This window comes from Sinohyriopsis cumingii, chromosome 11 (genome assembly GCF_028554795.1).
Source record: "Sinohyriopsis cumingii isolate HCF-2022 chromosome 11, ASM2855479v2, whole genome shotgun sequence".
In the NCBI taxonomy this organism is placed as follows: Eukaryota; Metazoa; Mollusca; class Bivalvia; order Unionida; family Unionidae; genus Sinohyriopsis; species Sinohyriopsis cumingii.
The window spans coordinates 75,106,315-75,133,183 of NC_142971.1; the positions used below are offsets into that span (position 1 = coordinate 75,106,315).

At 35.3% G+C, this 26,869-nt stretch overlaps 1 protein-coding gene across 4 annotated transcripts in view; it reads right to left on the minus strand.

Annotated features, from left to right (window-relative positions):
* Positions 1-952: 952 nt before the first annotated feature.
* Positions 953-26,869, minus strand: part of LOC149788762 (uncharacterized) — a 133,363-nt gene continuing 107,446 nt past the window's right edge. For 2 of the 4 annotated variants that reach the window (XM_089974849.1, XM_089974852.1), the window contains 5 exons: positions 21,582-21,703; positions 16,475-16,644; positions 13,363-13,484; positions 7,735-8,244; positions 954-2,701 (listed from right to left, as the gene is read on the minus strand). In XM_089974849.1, the coding sequence (XP_089830975.1) occupies positions 2,114-2,701; positions 7,735-8,244; positions 13,363-13,484; positions 16,475-16,644; positions 21,582-21,703 (1,512 nt within the window). In that variant the 3' untranslated portion in view covers positions 954-2,113. Of the gene's footprint in view, positions 2,702-7,734; positions 8,245-13,362; positions 13,485-16,474; positions 16,645-21,581; positions 21,704-26,869 lie in introns of all 4 variants that reach the window. The other 2 variants (XM_089974850.1, XM_089974853.1) reach the window with 2 other exon arrangements.

The following is a 26,869-nucleotide window of genomic DNA, read 5'->3' on the forward strand; positions in this document are numbered from 1 at the left end:
GTACAGCCAATCAGTAGTATGATTATCTCGTGGCAACAAGCACAGCCAGTCAGATGTATGAATATCTCATGGCAACAAGCACATACACTCAGATGCATGATTATCTCATGGTAAAATGTACAGCCAGACAGTAGTATGATTATCTCATGGCAACAAGCACAGACAAGCAGATGTATGATTATCTCATGGCAACAAGTAGAGACAGTCAGAAGCATGATTATCTCATGGCAACAAGTACAGTCAGAAGCATGATCACTTCAAAGCAATAAGCACAGCCAGTCAGTACCATTATTATCTCATGGCAACAAGCACAACCAGTCACATGTATGAGTACCTCATGACAACAAGCAAAGCCAGTCAGATGCATGATTATCTCTCTCAAGGCAACAATTCTAGATAGTCAGTAACATGATTACCTCATGGCAACAAGCACAGCCAGTCAGTAACAGGATCATCTCAAGGCAAAAAGTACAGCCAATCAGTAGTATGATTATCTCGTGGCAACAAGCACAGCCAGTCAGATGTATGAATATCTCATGGCAACAAGCACATACACTCAGATGCATGATTATCTCATGGTAAAATGTACAGCCAGACAGTAGTATGATTATCTCATGGCAACAAACACAGACAAGCAGATGTATGATTATCTCATGGCAACAAGTAGAGACAGTCAGAAGCATGATTATCTCATGGCAACAAGTACAGTCAGAAGCATGATCACTTCAAAGCAATAAACACAGCCAGTCAGAACCATTATTATCTCATGGCAACAAGCACAGCCAGTCAGTAGAATGATTATCGCATGGCAGAAAGTAGTCAGTCAGAAGCATAATCACTTCAAGGCAACAAGTACAGCCAGTCAGCAGCATGATTATCTCTAGGCAGCAGGTACAGCCAGTCAGTAACATTATTATCTCATGGCAACAAGTACAGCCAGTCAGTAACAGGATCATCTCAAGACAACAAGTACAGCCAGTCAGATGCATGATTATCTCTAGGCAGCAGGTACAGCCAGTCAGTAACATTATCATCTCAAGGCAACAAGTGCAGCCAGTCAGATGCATGATTATCTCATGGCAGCAAGTACAGCCAGTCAGTAACAGCAAGTACAGCCAGTCAGTAACATTAACACTTCAAGGCAATAAGCACAGCAAGTCAGCCAAAAAATCAACTCAAGGCAGCAAGTACAGCAGGTCAGTAGCATGATCATCTCATTGCAATAAACACAGCCAGTCAGTATCATGATCTCATGGCAATAAGCACAGCCAGTCAGTCACAAAATCATCTCATGGTAATAGGCACAGCCAGTCAGTAGCATGCTAATCTCATGACAACAAGTACAGCCATTCAGTAGCATAATTATCTCATGGTAATAAGTACAGCCAGTCAGTAGCATGCTCATCTGATGGCAACAAGTGCAGCCAGTCAGTAGCATGATTATCTCATGGTAACAAGAACAGCCAGTCAGTAGCATGATTATCTCATGGTAACAAGTAAAGACAGTCAGTAACATGATCACTTCATAGCAATAAGCATAGTCATTCAGTCACAAAATCAACTCATAGCAACAAGCACAACATATCAGTAGCTTGTGTTAACAAGCTGAGTTAATCAGACGCAGACCACATCATTATCATGCCTTACTGAATTTCTTTAAGATTTTAACGAAATAGTCATATAGTCATAGTTTGGTTGAAAACAGAATAGACGTGTATTGGCATTCAATATGGTAACACACTCAGCCAATCTGTTGCAAGATAGCTCCATTTGCATGCATGGGTCACAGTCAGTACCAAATCTGTCCAAAGTCTGATGCTATAAACACACGTTTCTATGGATGGTTGTAACAAAACCAATCTGCCTCTTATTCTAGAACTATTAACACTTAACCAACTTTCCCACTCATTGGTTTAATGACACATTGTGCCTTACTTTGTTCACAGGACACGTATACACTTTGTACCTGTTGCTTGTGTCATGATAAGTATTTTCATAACATATACACATGGCATTTATTCACTTTGTATGTGTTTGTGCTGTGATAATTTCTATCACCCTATGTACATATAACACTTATTTACTTTATATACCTGCATGACTCCTTAAGTAGCTAACAAGTTTCATAAATGCTGATGACTCGTCTCCTTTGCTTGTCTAACTCTGCAGAATATACCTGTCCACCAATTACATTTTCAATGTCATGAATCGCAGCTTCAATCTTCTGCCAGTAATCCTCAAAGTCCTGTTGGCTAACCTTTCCCTGAGCAGAATGACCACTGATAAGATTCCTATATAAACGGATTCGTTCCACGCTAGCTCCAAGAGATGTGTCCCTTGGCTGATCTGGTGGATCAAATCCCCAGCCCATCATGAATGGATCAGGAACTGTGCTGACATTTCGGATCAGAATATACAACAAGGTAATGTCAAACTGGTCCACAGCTGCCACATACCGACCTAATGGATCTGAGAAGACTACCTGACTTTGATCCGAGTTAAGAAGAGCTGGCCTGTTCTGTCTCCTACTAGTCAAGGTGGATTTGTTGGCCAGGATTGCCTTGTAGATGCTTTTGTATGGAGCAGGAACATGGGAGAGAAGTATTTCCCTCATGGCATTTCCACAAACTGTTACAAGAGCAATGCTGAGGCGAGCGTAATTCATGTGCTCCTGTGTAATGGATGCATCAGGGTCCTGACCCTAATGAAAGAGGAAAACCAAACACCCTTGTAATCAGTGACTTAACATAGAATCAATAAAAAAGAATAATTCAATAAATCAACATACTAGTATAAACAGAGCATGCTAGACTATATATATCTCTTTTATTGAGAAAAGACAAAATAAAACATAATTCAAGGGTTCCATAATGAGTGAAAATTAAGTTTTAACTAAACATTTTCAACAGTGCTATATCAATTGCGTTAAGATTCTTTATGAGACTCTGAGAGCAAGAGAATGAAAAGTCCTGTAATAAAGACTCCAGGGACTGCTTTGACAGGAAAAGGAATCCCTATTGCACTCTCCAAAAAATAACCTGCTACAAGATTATATTTCTATTGATAGATTCTAGCCAGTGGTACCAATATTAGTTATCTTATGATGGCCCCATTTTCTTTCTTCAGCACATTTTCAAAACAATAGAATAAACATATAACTTTCTATGGCATTAACGATTTTGCCTACTTTTAATCACATTATTACTAGAATTACAGTACTCCAGCAACTAAATAGCGAATGACAATCATATTAATAGTGGAATGACATGACTCTGGCAACTGAGAACTGAATTAACATCGCATTAATAAAGAAATGGCATTACTTTGGCAACTGAGCACTGAATAAACATAGCATTAATAAAGGAATGTCAGTACTCTGGCAACTGAGCAATGAATGGACAAATGCAGTAATCTTTTAATTATATGCTAATGTTTGTATTCTACCTAATGCCTAATTATATTAAAAAATACACTACAAGAAACAAAGTAACTGAATGTATGCCATATTCCAAACTAAATACACAATTCATCATTACACAACAACAAGATTATTATTGGCACATAACTCCGCTCTGATACATTTGAATGCGTGCTGAACATAACTTTCGTAAGAAAATGGTGTGTCTAGTTAAAATTGAAATTTGGAGTCATATTGTGAATGAATGCGCATTGCAACAACTTTTCCATTTGATCTGGAATGAGTAGATTTTGGTATTTTTGTCGATTCTACAAAATTTCGTGATTATGGACTGGATTTATATGTGACAATTCTACATGAAATACATTGGATTGAAGAATTGAGGAAGAAGCGTGTTGACATCTGCAAATGTGTTTCTGTTTCTGTCATAGAATATTGGACATCATAATGTGAGAAAAATATGAAGTCTTTCAATTGCAATTATCAAAAAGACGCTATGCAATTTAATGCTTATTTCATTTTTAGTACAGTAAGGAGGTTGTAATTGTACTTATATTCGAAACTACAGTACAATTTTGAAATGTGTAATCAAGATTGAGAACCTATGACATGGCTCGTGTAATTTGGATTAGTAGAACAAAGAAGTACATTTTGAGGAAATTCAGGATGTAAAACTGTAAGTATATCTTTTGCGATTCTTATCAGCAGCTAAAGAAGACAGTATATGCCTTGTCACTTGTATGGTATTTGTAAGGACCCTTTCTTGCGTCTGTTGTATAACTAGCCTAAATCCAAAACATTGTATCAACAAAGTTAACGCAGAATGTGCCAAAGCAGCTAGTATGTGGCAGTCCATGAAACATCTGCTTTAGGCCATTCAGAAACAAGTTTAAACAAACACAACATAAAGCGCCTATTACGCGAATGTACATGATTTGTTTACAAATCAAAAGTGCTGGCATCTGCGTCCTTTGTTTACTTACAATAGAAAGTAGTTCCTTTATGCATGTGAATGCAATATGTGTATTTGCATGCAAGTTCAGTATCGGGTAATATTGCACGATTCTGACAATGTTAAGTTAATGGAGAACAAAATGAGCATATAATAATTCAGATATTTGTCTGCAAAATAATGACAAGAATATAAATAAATAAATAAGTATTGAATATATTAATTAAATATAATATACTGTAAATTTATTTCATAAAACCTCTTTTTTAAATATATTATTAGAAACATTTTTTAATATTAGTTTTTTCACTTTTTCATTATTTTATGTTGATTTTATAAAGCAGAGTAATACTGAATTATTCTTAAATAATTGTAAGGGGACATAACTCAAATTCACACTAACTTAACATAGTTTAAAGAGCATAAGACATTTTGCATTTACTAATTAATACTGACAGATAAATTAAACAAAATAAAAGCTGTGAAATTTTAAATATAATGTACAAGATTAAATATTTTATCAAGTCAAAATATATTATAAATAATTTAAATAATACATTATACATAATAAAAAAAGTTAATAAATTGTTTATCTCTATATATTCATAGTTAAAAGCATACAATTATCTACAAACTCTGAACCATATATAACTCGGGAACAAATCTCTAACATGCCATTTCACTTTGTACTCCTTTTGGGACTTTTGGAAATTACCAATGTTGTTTTCATTAATAAAAATAACATAGAGTTGTCATTGGTATTAGCAATATATGAAGTGTGTGCGGACATAAAAATAACTATCTGGATGAATTACTAGTACAAATGTGTTTATGTATTCAGATCTGGTAATTTATCTTGAGGAATTAGCCATTACAAACATGTACATGTTCATGTATTCAGGACTGGTAATTTATTTTGAGGAATTAGCCATTACAAATATGTTTAAGTAGTTAGTTCTGGTAGTTTATCTCGAGGAATTAGCCATTACAAATATGTTTATGTGGTCTGTACTGGTAGTTTACCTTGAGGAATTAGCTATTACAAACGTGTACATGTTTATGTAGTCAGGTCTTGGAATTTATCTTGATGAAGTAGCCATTAAAAGCATGTTTATTTATTCAAGTCTGGTAGTTTATCTTGAGGAATTAGCCATTACAAATATGTTTATGTAGTCAGGTCTGGTGATTATCTTGAGGAATTAGCCATTACAAATATGTTTTGTATATTCAGTTCTGTTTGTTTATCAATGTTAGTCTATCCATTAAGCTTTAGTTTATTTGAATCTGCTTACAATAGATACATGTGCTTTCATATTGAAAGGGAGACATGTACAGTTATACTGGTGCATGAAATTATGATTACTGCTTTTCAAATTAAAGTAAAAGTCTTTAATTCAACTTTAATTTTCTTCCATGGATCAAGTTACACTTAATGATATCAGCATATGTTTGACAGCTATCTGTGTAAGACTAGGGGGAGTATAAGTTTTAATTTATATGCAGAAGTGGCTAGCTACTCCCACCAACCTTCTGGAAACTGGTAATGTAGTTGTGTCTCCCTTGTTTTTATGTGACCCTGCTTATCCTGAAGTTGTTATTTATATACCCTGTCACTGATGAATTACTTTGGTACAGGTATACCATGTAATACCAATTTATTTAGTATGTTGTATAAAATTGGAAAAAAAATGACAAGATAGAACAATCCATAATTAAATATTTAGACTCCATGTTCAAATAAAGGAATTATAGGAATCCTCAATAGTTGGATGGATATTTTAACCAGAGTCCAGCTAATAATAAACAACACAGCAAACTGAAAGTTATCTTTTGATCAGTATGTTTAGTCCCAAAATCTGGAAAGATCCCAGCTTTGATGAAATATGTTTCTCATGGGAACATCTTCGTATATTTGGGAACAACAAGTGACTGACAGTTCCAGGATGTTGCAATCTATTTTCAATATACAAATTATTATATATTTAGCACTTTCACATTTTAAAACATAATTCCATACCCTGTTAAACTGGTATGACATAAAACATTTTAGAATATAAAATTTCAGTGGTAACTGTAATAATTTCACTTAGGAACTAACAATGATAATGTGTACCATGCTGGAATATTGTTTAACACTCTGAAATACATTCCATTAGATCTAAGATGTGAAAAGTGGAACCTGGTTTTGCAGTCGAGGGATTTCATTCGTTATTTGAACTGTGTGAGAAATTGATAATGCAAGTCTATATTTCAAATCTGATCCCAATGAGACCAGAACTATAGCTTACATAGTAACAAGAGCACGACATCGATTCACATCCATTTCACTCACTATCAAACTCCCTAGATAAAATAACCCTGCATTCTAAGAATAATCAACTTCAGATTAAAGCAATATGGGCTTACAAGCTCACAAATCACACGTACAACTACTTCATTAATATGGACCGATATCACTCATACTCAAAATCCTCTGACATCTTGATGATGTAAGCCTGCTTTCCAGGTTTAATCCAAATAAAGCCAGAATTGTAGCCTTCTGATTAATGAAAAACTCAGCCAATCATAGAAAATAATACCTGAATAATTACATCATAATCAACACCATATAAAATGATTATGAGGGTAGTCTAATTTCCAAGTCAGATGAAAATCTAATCAGGGATATGCCTTCCAAGATGGTAGTGAGACAAGTCAGATGAAAATTTAATCAGGGATATGCCTTCCAGGATGGCAATGATCCAAGTCAGATGAAAATCTAATCAGAGATATGCCTTCCAGAATGGTAAAGAGACAATTGTATGCATCATCACAAATAACTTGATCTTGATCAAATTCCCATCGACGTTAATGACACTGGCAAGCTCTCCAGATTTGATGAAAGTCAGAGTATGAATAAAGCTTTCATAGTGATAACAAAATCAGCCAATCAGATGAAAGATTATCTCATTAATATACATGCACCTCATGCATTATCAAACTCTAAGTTACACAAGCTTGTATTGCATGTCAGATCAAAACCTGATCAGAGTGGTGAAAGCAATTGTTGATTAATGTGCATAAGAATTTTTTCTATATATTACGACAGTATACTTGGAGCAGATCACATGACACATTATTAAGTTCAGATACCAGCATCATATAATGTAACATGATGTTATGTGCTGCATTAAATCTAGTACTGCCTTCTCCACTGGGAACAGTTCTCCTACAGTGTTATTTTTTGAGGGGTAGAGGGACACCACCTACTATTTGGACACTTGTCAACCCAAGAAAGCGTGAGAACTGCACCTCAGGAGGAATCAATAATACTATTCACCGATGTATCAATCCTTTCCATTCAGTAATGCTGAAAACAACTTACCTCTTCAGTAAACCATGCCTGAAATGGTGAAAAAGGGAACATGTCATCTTCAAGAATATCATCAAATGATGGCGACTTAAAATATAGCTTATATTGTAAGTTCTGGCCAAGGTAAGATGTAATCTTGGAGAGGTTCAGAGTGATGAACTTTCTAACTCGGCTACACAGCTTTGCATTGGGGGTATTGGCTTCATCAACCACCATCCTTGTTATTCTTGCATAAACAATGTGGTTCCTACAGTACAAGATCAATCTATGAAAAATGTCCAGGTCAAAAACACAACAGCCACAAAAAATGAGATTTTCTGCTGTTTCCTTCTTCTTGGACACTGGCCAGCGAGCTACACAGGCTGCTAGAAGCCTATGGAATATGGGTGGTGGCAGAAATTTTCCTGTAAATACAAAGCACAGGACTGATGTGCTCACCATCCTGTTATCTTGTTCAGGGGAGATAACTTCTCTGGGAGATTCCTGATGAAGCATACAAGGTGTAAGGAAGTAGTTCTCCACCTAAAAATATATTCAGAATATAAAGATACAGAAAAAGTCAACAAGATATAGCTCCCACTATCATACCAAAACAAAATAAAACAATTTAAACCAAAAAAAACCATTAACACTGTAAAAATGGATTAATATTTTTTTCTTCTTCTTGGAAATAATTGTGTTGTTTTTGTGGTTGTTGTTTTTAGATGATCAAGTACTTTCTGAACACAGCAAACAACAAACTTACTGTTCTCTGTCCACCCCCTCTCCCCCCCCCCGGCCATGTGTTCTAAAGCACCCGCCTTTACTGATCATTGCATCTGACCTGTCTTTGTGGGTTCGAGTCTTGGGCTTGACTAAAAGGATTATATAAGAAAATCTGCAAGTTGCGCCTTGTGGGTCAGTGGGTCGTACCAGGGATTTCCCCGAATTCTTCCTCCGCCAATTATACTGGAGACTATATTTACGAAAATGGTGTTAAACCCAGAATGACGACAACAAAAACTATTCTCTAATAAATCTCAATACATTCATGTTGGCTTTTACCGAATGCAAAAATGGCTCTGTGATCAAGATTAATTTAAGCAAGTTTGATTATTTGCCTCTGTTTTAGTGAGTGTTATTACAGTGACCATGTAGTTTTATCTTAGTCACATATATTAGGGCTCAAACTCTTCACCAATATATCAACAGGTTGCAGCTTTAATCCAAACATGAATATTTAAGAACTGAGTAAAGCTATATTTACCATATAAACAAAATACTTTTCATCTTTAAGAGTCATGAATAATTCTTAGTTTAACACTTTATTCTTCGTGTCTATTTATAAATATCATCACATTGTGTATTATATACTAACATCTGTAACTTGTATCAACATCATAGTTTATATTATTCAAACATGCCAATATAAAACATGGATTATGCTTACTGCAGAATCAATATATGCTGAAAACACTGACTAAATGCTTATAATTAAATTGTTTCATGTAATTTTAATACCTATTAGAATTTCTTTTTAAGTCAATGTATTTGTAACAAACTGCTTATCAACAGGTATGAATCCACTTAGGAAAAAATGAACAATACATGTATAAAAAGCCAACACTGTGTATCATCAGATATTAATAATACATGTATAAAAGTGAACAATCTGTAGTTAAATCTGTGTATGCTATCTTTTAGACCTCTCAGCACATTAACTCGGATGCTTAAAAAAACAAACAATCTACAGCTTTTTTTATTATCACAGGCAATCAAAAATTGTAGTCAGGGAACTCTCTTGAGCAAAATTAATTCTGCAAATCCCCTTCTCTTTGTGCCTCAATTATTCAATGCTATGGATATCAATATGATGTAGTATTGTAAAAAATAGTTTTTATTCAAGTCATCTGGGTTAATGGCATTTTTTAGAATTATTTTCTTCTGTGGCTGGCATGCACTATAAGAAGTACATGTATGTACAGTCTCCATTCATAAATCATGTTTATTGCCAACTTCACGCGAAACACTAATTTCATCAAAGTACGCCACAATATAGTTGAATGGAGGTCTTGTCAACATCCCATGATCCTAGGAGAACCTGTGTATGCTAGATATGTCATGCATACCCTAGTTAATGATTGGCCAAATAAAAAAAAGAGAAAAAGATCACAACAATGCGGAATAATTTTGAATACCTGGAATCTTTTCCAATTATTTTGAATTGTTGTTTTGATGTGTACATCTCAGCTATATCCATCCAGCATAACATTGTTCAGCTATATTTCAGCCTTGTAAGAGTCAGAGACAAAATCTGATTTATTTAAATTTTGTTTTTTGAACTTTCAGAGCAGAAACCAATTATACCCAACAGTCAATACCTTGCTGGATTATTGTGAAAACAGTCAAGGTCTTGGATATCTAATAACTTCTTTGGAATACCATGAAATAACCAAGGACTTTTGTGACCTTCAATATCCTTGGATTTATCTTGAAGTAAACCTTTTGGGTAATATAACAATGTTTCTTCAGTGCTGCTAACACATAAGGATATTAGAACCTTCATTCTGACAGTTTATGGGTTACTGTGAAATTGACAGAACAGGCCAGAAATGAATAAATCATGTTATTGTGCAGAATCCATTTTTCTTCTTTCAGTCACATGGACCCTGACCATTGGCAGCAAAATTGATATGATTTTTGCTTACTCCAAGTGCATACCATACCCAAAATATATTTGACCTATGACATGTTGGCCTCAACATTTATATACTTGTACTTTATTCTTCTAAAAAAGGTCATACAAACCAAAAGCATTGGTAGTTGTATGTGGTCCAGTTTTAGAGTTACTTGGTATTAAGGGACTTGATGACAGATTGGTGGACAGAGAAGATAATGACGTCATATGGCGGGCATATAAAAAGAATGACTTAAGGAAAGAAGGGTGGCAAATAAACTTTTTTTATTTTTTTCAATTTTGAAGAATTTATGAATATATACCAGGTTAATGGTTAGCATAATGGAGATCTTGCAACAATAGTTTGAATAGACTGGTACTCAACTGACTTAACAATCATCCCAGGAATATGATTCCTGGTTGTCGTTTTGTTGCAACTGCTGAGACTTGAAACCATGTCTGACTGTCTTCAGTAACAACAATATCACCAAAATGGCAGCTGTTTTAACCTTATTAGATACAGTCTGTATCCTTTTGACAGTTGACATTATGGAAACTATATAGGACTTAATTTAGATCTGTCTTCATTTAAGACCAGCCAGAGATCATATGGAGTCTCTTGATAGAACCCCATGTTGATATAACAATCCGTCTAGAAGAAGTAATGATAACAAGTTAGTCAAGATGTCCATTGATGAAGTTAAATTGGATGTATGATTGGTATCAATTTCACTTGGATCTATTTACTTGTCAGAAGAATATGTTGTTGCTATAGAGATCCAGTCAGACAATGTTCAGATAACATCAATCTAAAGATGGCCATCATCATTATAATAGTATTGGCAGTGTTTCCATTTCGAACAAACACATCATAAAACATGATCTGGTATTTGATGAAAGATATCACTAGTATCACTTAGGACCAACAACACATTATAAGTGGTCAATAATATTGATATATGTCCAAACTTCTTGGAGGAGGAGTGAATGCAAGATTTTCAAGTTGACCACCATATATGCAATATTATGAATCAAATCAGCACATGTTCACACAAGACCAACTTCAACTTTTGACGAAAATACGTGTAAAGTTTCATAGCAATCCAGTTTAAAAATGCATGAGCAGTTAGCAAGAAATCTGGGACAGAAGGATGCTTACTGTATAAATTTCTTCCAATGCTGCTGATTGCTGTTCTCAAATTAATTACTTTAAGTTTTCTTTACTTTTATATGACATCAGTTTGTACATAATTTAAATCACTTAGTATTGCAATGCATTATTTCTAATTTGGTCAGTTTTTGAGAAATAGTTACTGAGTAGTGTTTCTATCATTAGTAATGGCAGCCATACGGAATACTGAAGTGGTCACATTCTATATAATAATTAATTCTTTTTAATCCTTACAGGTAACCAATAGGCCACATAATAAATCCCAAGAAATGTCCATTGATGGAGCCAATAGGCCGCATAATAAATCCCAAGAAATGTCCTTTGATGGAGCCAATAGGCCGCATAATAAATCCCAAGAAATGTCCTTTGATGGAGCCAATAGGCCGCATAATAAATCCCAAGAAATGTCCTTTGATGGAGCCAATAGGCCACATAATAAATCCCAAGAAAATAAAGACAAAAGATCGTTATGGTTGATTTTAGACTGAACTAAGCAGACCGAAGTTTTTTAATAGAGTGTATTCATTAATAATGAAATATAATGTAATCAGTACATTGCTGGTGGAAATGTCTTAATGATTTTGCTTTCCTCTGACACAAATTGACAACGCATGCTAGATGATCAATGAGAGAAAATGTAAAGAACAAAGTAGTGTATTTGGAGGAACAAATGAGGTCCAAAACTAAATTATTTATAGAGGGGAATGATTATTTGAGCAAGATGAATTCAAACCCAAGTATGGAAGACTTGTGATGGGCAAGGTTGATACAGATCACAGACACTCGAGTAATTGAGAAATTATTTTCTGTAATAAATGTTCACTTTTCCAGTATGACTTTACATACTCGAGATAGTTGTTATTGAGTCAGATTCTACAGCAGATTCTACAGATTCTACAGCAATCTGATATCATTTTCATGTCAACTATTTTAGTATTACTCTAGCAGTATTGGAATATCTGAAGGAAGACTGACATTCTTTTTTAACATCTGAAAGGTCAAATGTTATCCCATTATGTTTAATATATTTTGTAAACAGGTCATTTGACGCTTTATTACTAATCTGATACATTGCAGCTTGACAGACTGGTAATATTTGTTTAGATATGATAGCCCCTCTTGCCCTAGATGTGAGGACGTTTAAAAACATAATTGGTAATGGTTGCATTACATGGCACAGATGATGACTGTCAGGCCATTACTATGACATCAACTTACCACAGACCATGGAAGACAAAAACATGACAACCTTGCCAGCATAATTTCTGTCAAATTTGGCTAAATTCCGTGTAGGAGATTTCAGATGCAATTTAAAGAATTTAAATATCTATTTTATAAATGGCAGTCATATTTTAAGTCTGATAACATCTTTCTGTATCAACATGAAAGTCCCTTATGTCATTGTTCTATCTAGTGAATTTGTTGAAATTCTGTTTTGTTTTGTTCAAGAAAAAATATAAGATTTCAAAATTAAAAAGGTCAATCTCTACTGCTGATGTGAATTTGACAATCCTTTCTGCATGGTTGCCTTCAGTTAAATTATTTAAGCAGCTGTTAAGATGCATTTTCTTTTTTTCCATGTTTGATGGTGGGTTTGCATCACTGGTACATAGTTGAAACCCCATTAAACCTGTTCACATGCTTACCAATTTTCAATCAATTTAAATGAATCCTGAAGACATTTAATCACATAACTGCATTATTGTTATTCAAAATTCGTCTTTTACTATTTAAAATGTAAAATATGACAACATGCAAAATTTGCAAATTAAAAAAAATGTAGAAGAAAACAATAACATTCACATCAACTGACCTTCTCCCCAATCTCACTCAAGACCCTTGGTTTGGCAATGATGTTTAACTGCTCCATTATTAGTAAGATGTGCTCTTTGTTGGCATGCAGCTCTGGATGCTTTTCCTTTGTCCAGATAGCATCTGTGAAAGAAAAACAAATGATTCCTAATCCATTGGATGCTCTCAGATGATCAGGTTATGGGGTACTTTTCAAAACATGTAGTTTAAATTATCAGACTTATCCTCATGGATTTAATATCCGACTTATCGTCATGTATATAATATCAGACTTATCTTCATGGATTTAATATCAGACTTATCCTCATGGATATAATATCAGACTTATATTCATGGATATAATATCAGACTTATCCTCATGGATATAATATCTGACTTATCCTCATGGATATAACATCAGACTTATCCTCATGGATATGATATCAAACTTATCCTCAAGGATATAATATCAGACTTATATTCATGGATATAATATCAGACCTATCCTCATGGATATAATATCGGACTTATCCTCACGGATATAATATCAGACTTATCCTCATGTATATAATATCTGACTTATCTTCATGGATTTAATATCAGACTTATCCTCATGGATATAATATCAGACTTATCCTCATGGACATAATATCAGTTTTATCCTCATGGATATAATATCAGACTTATCCTCATGGATATAATATCAGAGTTTTCCTCATGGATTTAATATCAGAGTTATCCTCAAAGATTTAATATCAGATGCATCCTCATGGATATAACATCAGAGTTTTCCTTATGGATATAATTGACCAATTCAATTCAGTCACATTTACATTCACAAGGTTGCAATGATAAGGAGGAGAATGAACACAATTACTTTTTCCATTACAAAGTCATGTCAGCATTTGCAACAAGCTCTTAAACCTACACCTAAGATTCATATAATGTCAGTTAGGATGAGTGTAATGTAAGTTTTTATAGCTATACATAAACTTCCTATAATATAAGATTATTAATGAGTGTCATGTAAGTTTGTATACATATACATAAACTTCCTATACTATTAGGTTATGGATGAGTGTTTTGGAAGTTTTCGTACCAGTACATAAACCTCCTATAATTATAAGTTATGAATGAGTATTATGTATGTTTTTATATATACCTATTATGTCAGTTCTATCTATATGCCTGACTTGTACCTCACCTCATATCCCCATGCCTTACCTGTACCATACCTCATATTCCCATGCCTTACCTGTACCATACCTCATATCCCCATGCCTTACCTGTACCATACCTCATATCCCCATGCCTTACCTGAACCATATCTCATATTCCCATGCCTTACCTGTACCATACCTCATATTCCTATGACTTACCTGTACCATACCTCATATTCCTATGCATTACCTATATCTTTATATTGTATTCTTATGCTTTATTTGTACCTTACCTCGCATTCCTATGTCTTACTTATACCCTAACCTTGCATCCCTGTCTTACTTAAACCGTTATCTTGTATCTCTATATCTTACTTACACCCTTAACTTATATCCCTATGTCTTAATTACACCATTACCTTGTATCCCTATGTCTTACTCTTACAATTACCTTGTATCTATATGCCTTAATTGTACCATACCTTGTATCCCTATGCCTTAGTTAGCTTTGCCAGCTGTTTTTTTTTATATCTTGCTATCCGGAACCATTCTTTGCTTTATGAACAAATGTGGCTCAAACATTTCCACTAACAATAATACAACTCAAATTGTTTAAGATTTTTATACCAGGAATCACCATCTGATGCCAGATTTTATTGTTGTTGTAATGTTTAACGCCATTTTTCAGCACACGATAGGCTACATATGGCGGCCAGTATTAATGGTGGTGGGCGAACCCAGGAAAACCCTGGAAAGAACCACCGACCCACGAGAAGCTACTGGCAAGCTTTCTCACATACCCATGTTAGAAGAATCCGACACTCGAACCTATGCAGACAGGGGTGAGATGGCAGTGGTCCGTACATTTGTGTAGATTATGACCTTATGGACTGACATACTGATGCCAGCTTTTGTACATCTGTGTAGATTATGATCTTGTGGACTGACATGGACAGCATTATTATATGCATATGATTCACTTATCACGATACTAACAAAAACATTACAATGGTACATAAATGTATGGAGTTTATTGGGAGACCTATTTTCAAAAGGAGAATTGATAATTTATTGTAATTAATTGTTAATATGAATCATGTAATCTGCAAAAATTGGGACATAATGGTTTCTTTTTGATACAGTGAGATACTCTCCTTGAAATGCAGTCACATTTCCAATATTCACAAGCATAAGTGAAATAGGGTGAAAATAAAGATGAAACAAACTGACTGCTGAAAATACAAAGACACCTATGCATGAAACTTGGACCACACAAACCCATTTTTATGATTTACTTTCCCATAAATGCACTTGCGTACCAACTGTTATGTTGAAATGAGAAACATAATGTTGAAATGAACATTAATTAATCATACAATTCTGGTCAAATTGATCTAGTGTTGGAATTGTTGAATTATCATGGAAAAGACATGCATCCACACACATTTTCATGAGTCTATATGAAATAAGTTAAATGATAATGCAGGTGTAATAAACAGACACCTAGAAACAGCGAAGTCACTGATCTATGCAAATTAGGTAATAAAGACCTAGTTTTGGTATGGCTTAGTTACTTTAATTAAGATGGATCCATAGACCAAATTTCATTCGATGAACATGTGTCAATATAGCATAGTGAAATGAATAACAGAAAATACAATAGTCACTCTGACATGAAAATTTGTTAATATGAAAAATGGGTCTTGTAATCCTAGTGTTCCTGATTTACTTTTGTAAAGATGTATTGTTATTTGAATTTTGGTGTGATTTTGTTCCAAATTTGAATATTAAAACAGCATAAAATACAACTTACTCAAAGAAGCAAATTAAGTTGTAATAATACACTTGGTATGGCTGAATTCTGTTTTTAAGATGCATCCACATACATATTTTGTAGGTGAAATAGCTTCTATGCTATTGAGGGTGTAATGCAGACATGCTATGAAAACAGGTAACAAAAAGAAATTTACAAACCGACAAGTTCTAAGTGAAGGATTCCTTTCTCCTTGAAGTCAGACCATTTCAGTGAGACAGTACTGCCAGCAGGGCTTTCTGGTAGGCTTTGTTGAGCATTGATGAGGGATTTCAGGGCATCAATCAACCATATTGGGTCCAACACAATATTGTCTCTCAGAACATCAATACTGAAAAGCATAAATATTTCACAGGATTAAGAATTATTTAATTACTCTTTATTTAAAGGTAGCAGTATAACACATGATTTCAAATCAAGCAATGATTTTTTCTGTTAGGCCCCAAAAAAGTTTCCTATTGCACTGGTTTTAGAATTGGGTAGGTAGGTAATATTTTTATATGTCTCTTTTGAAATGCAATCCCAACAAACCCAGCATATTTTCTGAATCTTCAAACTTGTTGGTGAAAGAAGCATACATGTGCACATGTTAAAATGCAGTCCTAACATACCCAACAAGATGCCTAAGTGGGTCTGATATTACTTACATGTGGTTTTCATTACAAGAGGAGACAATATGTGCAGACCATGCGAGTCATAACTTGGGCACCACTGAGATTCGCAACTATGGGAGCTGCAGTGTATGTGCATGTGATTTGGATTTTTAATGTAGCTTTAATAATTTTTCAGTCATATTACTACGATGTCTACAATGTGGCAGTTTATAATGATGTCAAGCACTGGGGCATCATGCCGCAGACACGTAGCATGATGTCCCAGCCAGTCACATTATCCTGACACCAGGCAGACCAGTCCTAACACTAACCTCGTAATGCTGAGTGCCAAGCGAGGCAGCTGTAGGTACCATTTTTGTAAGTCTTTGATATGACTTGGCCAGGGATTGAACCCATGACCTCCCACATCCAAAACAGATGTTCTTACCACTAGGCCACTGGAGCAGGTAGCTCATATGTGTGAAAATATCCCAACATTACATATCATTTGTCTTCAACTGCATTGAGATAACAATAACATGTACTTAACTTGCCATGACGGCTGTCATTGGACTTCACTCATAAAGAAATAAAATCATTGCATTAGTTCAGTAGCCATGACTGCTGTCATCTGTCTTGATTCACATGGAGGACAAGTATTTCATCTCATATATCTTTACTCACACAATGAAGTTTCATTCCATGTCATTTATATTTACTCACATGGACAACAATTAATTCATGTCATTTGTCTCTACTCACACATTGAAATATCATTACATGTCATGTGTCTTTACTCACACAATGAAGTATCATTACATGTCATTTGTCTTCAATTGCATTGAGATATCACTTACATGTATTTAACTTGCAATGACGGCTGTCACTGGAAGTCACTCATAAAGAAATAAAATCTTGCATTAATTCAGCAGCCATGGCTGCTGTCATTTGTTTTTACTCACATGGAGGACAATTAATTCATGTCATTTGTTTTCACTCACACAGTGAAATATCATTACAGATCATTTGTCTTTACTAACACAATGAAGTATCAGTACACGTCATATGTATTTACTCACACAGTGACGTTATCTTTGCATGTCATTTGTCTTTACTCACACAATGAAATGCCTATCATTTGTGTTTACTCAAAGAATTAAATATCATTACATGTCATTTGTCTTTACTCACTTTAATCTGATCAAAGAACATGAATTTGTGCCAAAAACTGCACTGAAAGAACTAGAAAAGGAAATGGGTATAGGAAAATTATGAATAGAAAGGAAAATTCAGACATTATTGATGTTCATTGATAATACTAATGGACATAAATTTCTAAAAGTATTTTAATCCTTAAATGTTTCTTGAGACTAGAATGGTATTTCTATGTAGAACTGTATGTATATATGTGACTGGAAGTGATTGCCATGGAAGGAGCAAATATTGTTTAGCTAAGTTGTTATCAAATTTTAAAAAAGGCTTTAACAGTTCTGTCCACCTCACAAACACATATGTCTCTCATAAATTATCTCTCTTGTCACGTAAGTACTTAGTAAAAGACTTTATTTCATATCTTTGAAATCCTCAGTAAAATGAAAATCTCACAAAAGTAGATAATTGAATTTGGTCCCAAATATTTTGAAATGAGTTTCATTGTGCATACATGAAATTCATACTTATCATATAAGCGCAAATATTTCCTTACCATCTCATAACACCAACCCCAAGCTTGAGGATAAAGACTAGGCCTGAAGTACTTTCAACTATTTCAAAAAGTAAGAGCTAACTAATGTCAGCTACAACATGCAGACTGGGAGCTTCGGGATGCACCCTCCACTATCTCATAGATGTTGACTGGACCAGATGCATCATCAAGTTTGTCATACAGTAAGAAATACAGTAGGTACAGGCTTGAACACAAGACATCGCCTAATGCACCCTCCGGTATGCTGTACAGTTAGAGATACAGTAGGTACTGGCTTGAAGATGTAGACTATATCTAATACATTTAGTATGTTGTACAGTAAGGACTGATGCATCCTCCAGTATGTTGTACAGTTAGATACACAGTAGGTACAGGCTTGATGATGTAGAATAAGTCTAATACACATAGTATATTATACAGTAAGGCCTAATGTACCCTGCAGTATGTATGAGATATAATATGTACAGACTTGAGGATGTTGTCCAGTGGTCTCAAACATGTGCCCCACTGTACAGACATGAGGATGTAGACCAGGGGTCTCAAACATGTGACCTATTGTACAGTTTTGAGGATGTAGACCAGGGGTCTTAAACATGCGACCTGCTGTACAGACTTGAGGATGTAGACCAGGGGTCTTAAACAAGTCACCTGCTGTACAGACTTGAGGATGTTTACTATGCTTGATGTGCCCTCCAGTATGTTGTGCAGTAAAAGGTCAGTAGGTACAGGCTTGAAGAAGTAGACTATGTCTAATACACCTAGCATGTTGTACAGTTAGAGATACAGTAGGTACAGGCTTGAAGATGTAGACTATATCTCTAATACACCTAGCATATTGCACAGTAAGGCCTAATGTAGCCTTCATTACGTTGTACATTTAGAAATACATTAGGTATAGGCTTAAAGATGTAGACTACACCTAATTCACCCTCCAGTATGTTGTACAGTTAGGGATACAGTAGGTACAGGCTCGAAGATGTAGACTACATCTAATACACCTAGTATATTGTACAGTAAGTCCTAATGCATTATCCAGTATGTTGTACAGTTAGATACACAGTAGGTACAGGCTTGATGATGTAGAATAAGTCTAATACACATAGTATATTTTACAGTAAGGCCTAATGCACCCTCCAGTATGTATGAGATATAATATGCACAGACTTGAGGATGTAGAGCAGGGGTCTCAAACATGTTGTAGTGACTAGAGAATGTAGATCAGATGTGACCCGCTTTGACAGATTTGAGGATGTTGACCAGGGGTCTCAAACATGCAACCCGCTATAAAAATTTGAGGATGTTGACCAGGGGTCTCAAACATGTGATGCACTGTACAGACTTAAGGACGTTGACTATGCCTGATGTACACTCCAGTACATTGTGTAGTTAAGCGATACACTAGATACAGACGTAAGGATAAATACAAAATGACCATCACTTTTATCTTGGATTGCATCCCATGATGGCATGATATTAAATCCGTGAAGGGCTTGGACTTTTTAAATTTAATGTAATTTATCTCTATATCTGACATTTTATTGTCAGGATTTGACCACTTTTGCCATCATCTTTATTTTCCATGTCTCATCTCAGCCTAAACTTTCTCAGAAATATATAGTTAGGATGGTGTTGATGTATCATTAAAATGTATTCAATGGCAATAGTTGAAACATTTTGTCAGTATGAAACTAGAATACACTGCTAGAAAAATAGACACAATGCAGCATCTACAATACAGGACTATTAAAGCGTGGACACAATGCACCATCTACAATACAGGACTGTTAAAGCATAGACACAATGCACCATCTACAATACAGGACGGTTAAGACATAGACACAATGCACCTTCTACAACACAGGACTGTTAGAAATATAGACACAATGCACAATCTACAATACAGGACTGTTAGAAACATAGACACAATGCATCATCAACAATACAGGACTGTTAGAAAGATAGACACAATGCACCATCAACAATACAGGACTGTTAGAAACACAGACACAATGTATCATCTACAATACAGGACTGTTAGAAACGGACAAAATGCACCATCTATAATACAGGGCTGTTAAAGCATAGACACAATGCACAATCTACAATACAGGACTGTTAAAGCATAGACACAATGCAGCATCTACAATACAGGACTGTTAAATCATGGAAACAATGCACCATCAACAATAAAGGACTGTAAGAGCATAGACACAATGCACCATCTACAGTACAGGACTGTAAAGCATGAACACAATGCACCATCAACAATAAAGAACTGTAAGTGCATAGACACAATGCACCGTCTACAATACAGGACTGTTAGAAACATGGACACAATGAACCATCTAGAATACAGGACTGTTAGAAACATGGACACAATGAACCATCTACAATCCAGGACTGATAAAGCATAGACACAATGCACCATCTACAATACAGGACTGTAAGTGCATAGACACAATGCACCATCTACAATACAGGACTGTTAGAAACATGGACACAATGAACCATCTACAATACAGGACTGTTAGAAACATGGATACAATGAACCATCTACAATACAGGACTGTTAGAAACATGGACACAATGAACCATCTGCAATACAGGACTGTTAAAGCATAGACACAATGCACCATCTACAATACATGACTGTTAGAAACATGGACACAATGAACCATCTGCAATAAAGGACTGTTAAAGCATGGACAAAATGCACCATCTTTTACATAGGAATGTTCAAGCAGCATAGACACAATGCACCATCTACAATACAAGACTGTTAAAACATAGACACAATGCACCATCTACAATACAGGACTGTTAAAACATAGACACAATGCACCATCTACAATACAGGACTGTTAAAGCATGGACACAATGCACCATCTACAATACAGGACTCCTAAAACATGGACACAATGCACCATCTACAATACAGGACTGTTAAAGTATTAACCATTTTAATCTCACCTGAAGTAGATGATTATGCCTGTTTCGTGCAGAAATCTCAGAAACAGATCCAGTTCTTCACTTTTTTCTATTCTGAGAGTTCCTTCCTTGCTCATTTTTTCCACCTCTATGCGAGAAATTACCTGCAATTACAAGATGACAAAAGCCTTTAGTTTGATTGGTTTATTGATGTTATAAAAGTAATATTTATCTGCTTGAAACTGCTTTCTGTTTCACCATTATTACATTATATAGCATCATATAGCATGATATAGGTATTCTTACTTGACCTTACAAATATCCAAGTCTAGTAACTTTATCTTTGATATCATTTTATTATTACATGTGTACTGGATTTACATGCACCAGGCTACACTGATGACCATGCCAATATCAAAATTAGTTATAGCTTGATTTGATCACCTTAGTTGTGTACAGGTATCCTTACTGTAAGCTATATTGGTGACTTTGCAAGTGAGGTTACTTTTTCTCTTGATCACTTCAGTCATGTGTCATGCTTCCTACATTTGCTACTGATGACCTTACCAATATCCATGTGAGCTTATAGTGTGGATGGAACATGTTAGTGATGTGTCATATATCCTGGATGTGTATGCTACAAGCAAATATTGATGACCTTGCCAATATCCACGTGAACTGACATGGATGGCTTGATCAACTCAATTATATGGTATGCTGTGCATCATGTATCCAGCAACAATGTATACATGTGTATGTTATGGCTACATTGAAAGCAATATCAAACTTGAATCATTGGTGTGTATTAAAAAGACCATATGTGAACTTATGATGAAATCTGTAAGAATGGCATTATTTGAACTATGACTAATTTTAATGACAGACCTCCTCTATATGATCACTTGAACTAAGCAACATTCTAATGACAGACCTCCTCTAGACCATCATTTGAATTATGCATAATGTTAAGGACAGGCCTCCTCTATGACATTATGTGAACTATACAAATGTTGATGTTAAGGACAGGCCTCCTCTGTGGCATCATTTGAATTATGCATAATATTAAGGAAAGGCCTCCTCTATGGCATCATTTGAACTATAAAAATTGTTAGTGTTAAAGACAGGCCTCCTCTGTGGCATCATTTGAACTATAAAAATGTTAATGTTCAGGACAGGCCTCCTCTGTGGCATCATTTGAACTTTTAAAATGTTAGTGTTAAAGACAGGCCTCCTCTGTGGCATCATTTGAACTATAAAAATGTTAGTGTTAAAGACAGGCCTCCTCTGTGGCATCATCTGAACTATAAAAATGTTAGTGTTAAAGACAGGCCTCCTCTGTGGCATCATTTGAACTATAAAAATGTTAATGTTAAGGACAGGCCTCCTCTGTGGCTTCATTTGAACAATAAAATGTTAATGTTAAGGACAAGCCATGTCTGTGGCATCATTTGAACTATAAAAATGTTAATTATACGTACATGCCTTCTCTATGGCATCATTTGAACTATAAAAATGTTTATGTTAAGGACAGGCCTCCTCTGTGGCATCATTTGAACTACAAAAAATGTTAAGGAAAGGCCTCCATTATGGCATCATTTGAACTATAAAATTATTAATATTAAGGACAGGCCTCCTATATGGCATCATATGAACTATAAGAAATGTTAAGGACAGGTCTCCTCTATGGCATCATTTGAACTATGATGTTAAGGACCCTCCCTGGTACTAAGTCATACTTTCACACACCTGTAATAGCGTCTCTCTGGTACGCAGTCATACTTTCACACACCTGTAATACCGTCTCTGATATGCAGTCATACTTTCATACACCTGTAACGGCATCTCTCTAGTATGCAGTCATACTTTCACACACCTATAATAGCGTATCTCTGGTATGCAGTCAAACTTTCACACACCTGTAATAGCATCTCTCTGATATGCAGTCATACTTTCACACACTTGTAATAGCGTATCTCTGGTATGCAGTCATACTTTCATACACCTGTAATGGCGTCTCTCTGGTATGCAGTCATACTTTCACACACCTGTAATAGCATCTCTCTGATACGCAGTCATACTTTCACACACTTGTAATAGCGTATCTCTGGTATGCAGTCATACTTTCATACACCTGTAATGGCGTCTCTCTGGTATGCAGTCATACTTTCACACACCTGTAATAGTGTCTCTCTGGTATGCAGTCATACTTTCACACACTTATAATAGCGTATCTCTGGTATGCAGTCATACTTTCATACACCTGTAATGGCGTCTCTCTGGTATGCAGTCGTACTTTCACACACCTGTAATAGTGTATCTCTGGTATGCAGTAGTACTTTCATACACCTGTAATAGCACCTCTCTGGTACGCAGTCATACTTTCACACACCTATAATAGCGTATCTCTGGTATGCAGTCATACTTTCACACACCTAAAATAGCGTATCTCTGGCATGCAGTCCTACTTTCATACACCTGTAATGGCATCTCTCTGGTACGCAGTCATACTTTCATACACCTGTAATAATGACTCTTTGGTATGCAGTTATATTTTCATAGTTAAACTTACAAAGTATCCATTTAAAGTCAACTGTTTCCACCATTTTCTTTCAATATAGAATGCACTGCTCTTAAACGCTATTGGTTAGTTGGCATTATATACTAAGAGAGGCAACTCAGGAAATACAACAGCTGTCACAAGGACAAACCACTAAACTTCTTCTTTTTGAAAAAGAATGAGACAAGATGAAAATGTGAAAAGAATAGTTACTGGTGTAAAATTTTTGTGCAATAATCTGAGAAATGATTGAACACACATATGTAAGGCCATGCCAATCATTTTTAGTGGTAACTGATCGCTGAGATATATAGTCATGTCAGGTAGTGTTGCTGTTAGCTTATCACACAGATATAAAACCACAAAAATGTTGTTAATTCAATCACTCACAAATATAAAGCCTTGTCAACCATTATTGGTTTTAAATCATGGGCTCAGGACGCAGATATATAAATACAGTATTTGCCTGATATGTTAACAAATTCAGAAAATTTAGACTTTAAATATCTGATCATTGATGAATCGTTGAATTCTTATTTAGGGAGCAAAAAGAGTCCCAAGAAGAAATTCATGTGCTACTGACTGAAAATAGTTTCCATGAATTCAAAACACACCATTTCTTCCTGTTAAACAGCTAGTGTTGAAAATATGTCTGATATTCTTAAATGACAACAACACTGTGGTGGCCTTCATGAACATCAGATTAGTGCCAGTTTAATTAAGAACAAAGTTGACATCAGTGAAAAAACTGTCATTGTAGCAGCTATACAGAATGTAAGATTGCACCATTGTCACTTAAGAATTATTAGGTAACATATAAACTCCTTGATTGTCATTGTAGCATCTATACTGAATGTAAGATTGCACCATTTTCACCTAGGAATTATCAAGTAACATATAAACCCTTTGATGAAAATGTCATGCTGATTATGACTTCCCATCTAGAAGAAGTAATAGCAATATTTTTAAGATGGTCACCATGGTAGCCATGTTGAGGGTTTGATTGCATAATTTTTATTCAAGTCCAACTAGACATGCTAGAAATCTTGTGAAAACTCCATGTCCATGAGACTTTCTACTTAAAACGATCAGCAACAGCACCATTTTCAAGATGGCAATTTTGGAGAACAAAATGGTACCCTTTTAATTTAGGACCAACATGACACTGTAATAATGTTTCGGGAAAATGTACAATGTGAATATGACCACCCATGTAAGAGGAGTAACAATACCAGGACATTGGAGGCCAAATACGCAATGTTTAAAGTTACAAACAACTTGAAATCTTAGATTTTTTCAGTGAAAATCTAATGCTCTTAGAATAATTCATTCAGGAACAGTGATAACTAGAATTTAAAACTGGCAACTGTTTCCCATACTGAATATCTAAGTGGCCCCAATTATATTTCTGACAGACTATGTCTCATAGGAAATCATTTAGTAAATATCCAATGTCTGGCATGACATCAAATTAGAAAAGAACAATGATAACAAGATTTGTCAGATGGTTAGTGTGATGGTCACATTCAAAGTTCAAGTGGCACAACAAGATTTGTCAGATGGTTAGTGTGATGGTCACATTCAAAGTTCAAGTGGCACAACAAGATTTGTGAGATGACCAGTGTGATGGTCACATTGAATGTTCAAGAAAGATCTTTTTTATTTATGGGTCTAGACATCATCAGAAGATTACTGGTAAAAATCTCATTTCAATATGATGTGTCATTCAGAAGGAACTGTGATAGCAAGATTTTCCAATCGGCCATTCCAATGACCATACTACATGTAGAACCAACTATAAAGTATACATCAAAGAACTCTTTAGTGAAAACTCCATCCTGATGTGACCAGACATTCAGACTAGAAATATTTTTATAGGCGTAGTGCTCGCCAAGATACATAAGTTGCATTAATACTGATACAGTAGTCTGAACAATTTCAATGTAATACAAAAAAAATTAACATGTCTGTCACAGTGACCATCTTTCAGAGATGATGTGAACATTATATTTAATGGGGGAAGTTGCCCTTTGGCACTGAAAAAAGGGAAAGTAGAAACGAAAAGGGTGGACTAGGAAATGGACAAAACTCCACAACATCCATTGTTTATTCTTCATGCTCCACTATGTTAGGGGGCCCCGAGTGGCCGAATGGTCTAAAGTGCTCTCCATTACTGATCACTGCCATCTCATCTCTGTCTGTGTGGGTTCGAGTCTAGGATTCTGCCAACGTGGTTATGTCAGAAAACTTGCCAGCAGTTTCTCGTGGGTCGGTGGTTCTTCCCGGGGTTTTCCTCCCGAGTTCTTCTTCCAGTATTAATACTGGCCGCCATGCATAGCCTATCTTGTGCTGAGAAATGGCGTTAAACCCAACAACAAAAACAAACATCCTGTTAGTGACCTAATAAATACAAGTAGATTTTGCTTCTAGATATTCAAGCATTAACCTTCGCTTGTTTCTGAGATAAGTCTGTTCCTTATCTGTATAAAAGTATTGCTCCGTGCAGAGAACCCTACTTTTATAGTCTGATGTCTGTAAGGGGCATATGCATATTAGTTAGCTTATCCAGGTAAACTGGACTTTATGGTCGTTATGTACAGCATTCCACTTATCTAAGTGTTGTTACTGAGATATCTCTACTCCTAAACTGTTACTAACATAAGCTCTGACAACATTTGACTTTCTTGAATCAGTGCTTTGGTGACTAATGCTGTATTAGGATTTAAAGTCCAACAATTTCATATTCTTGTTCAGGTATTTTGACGAATATATT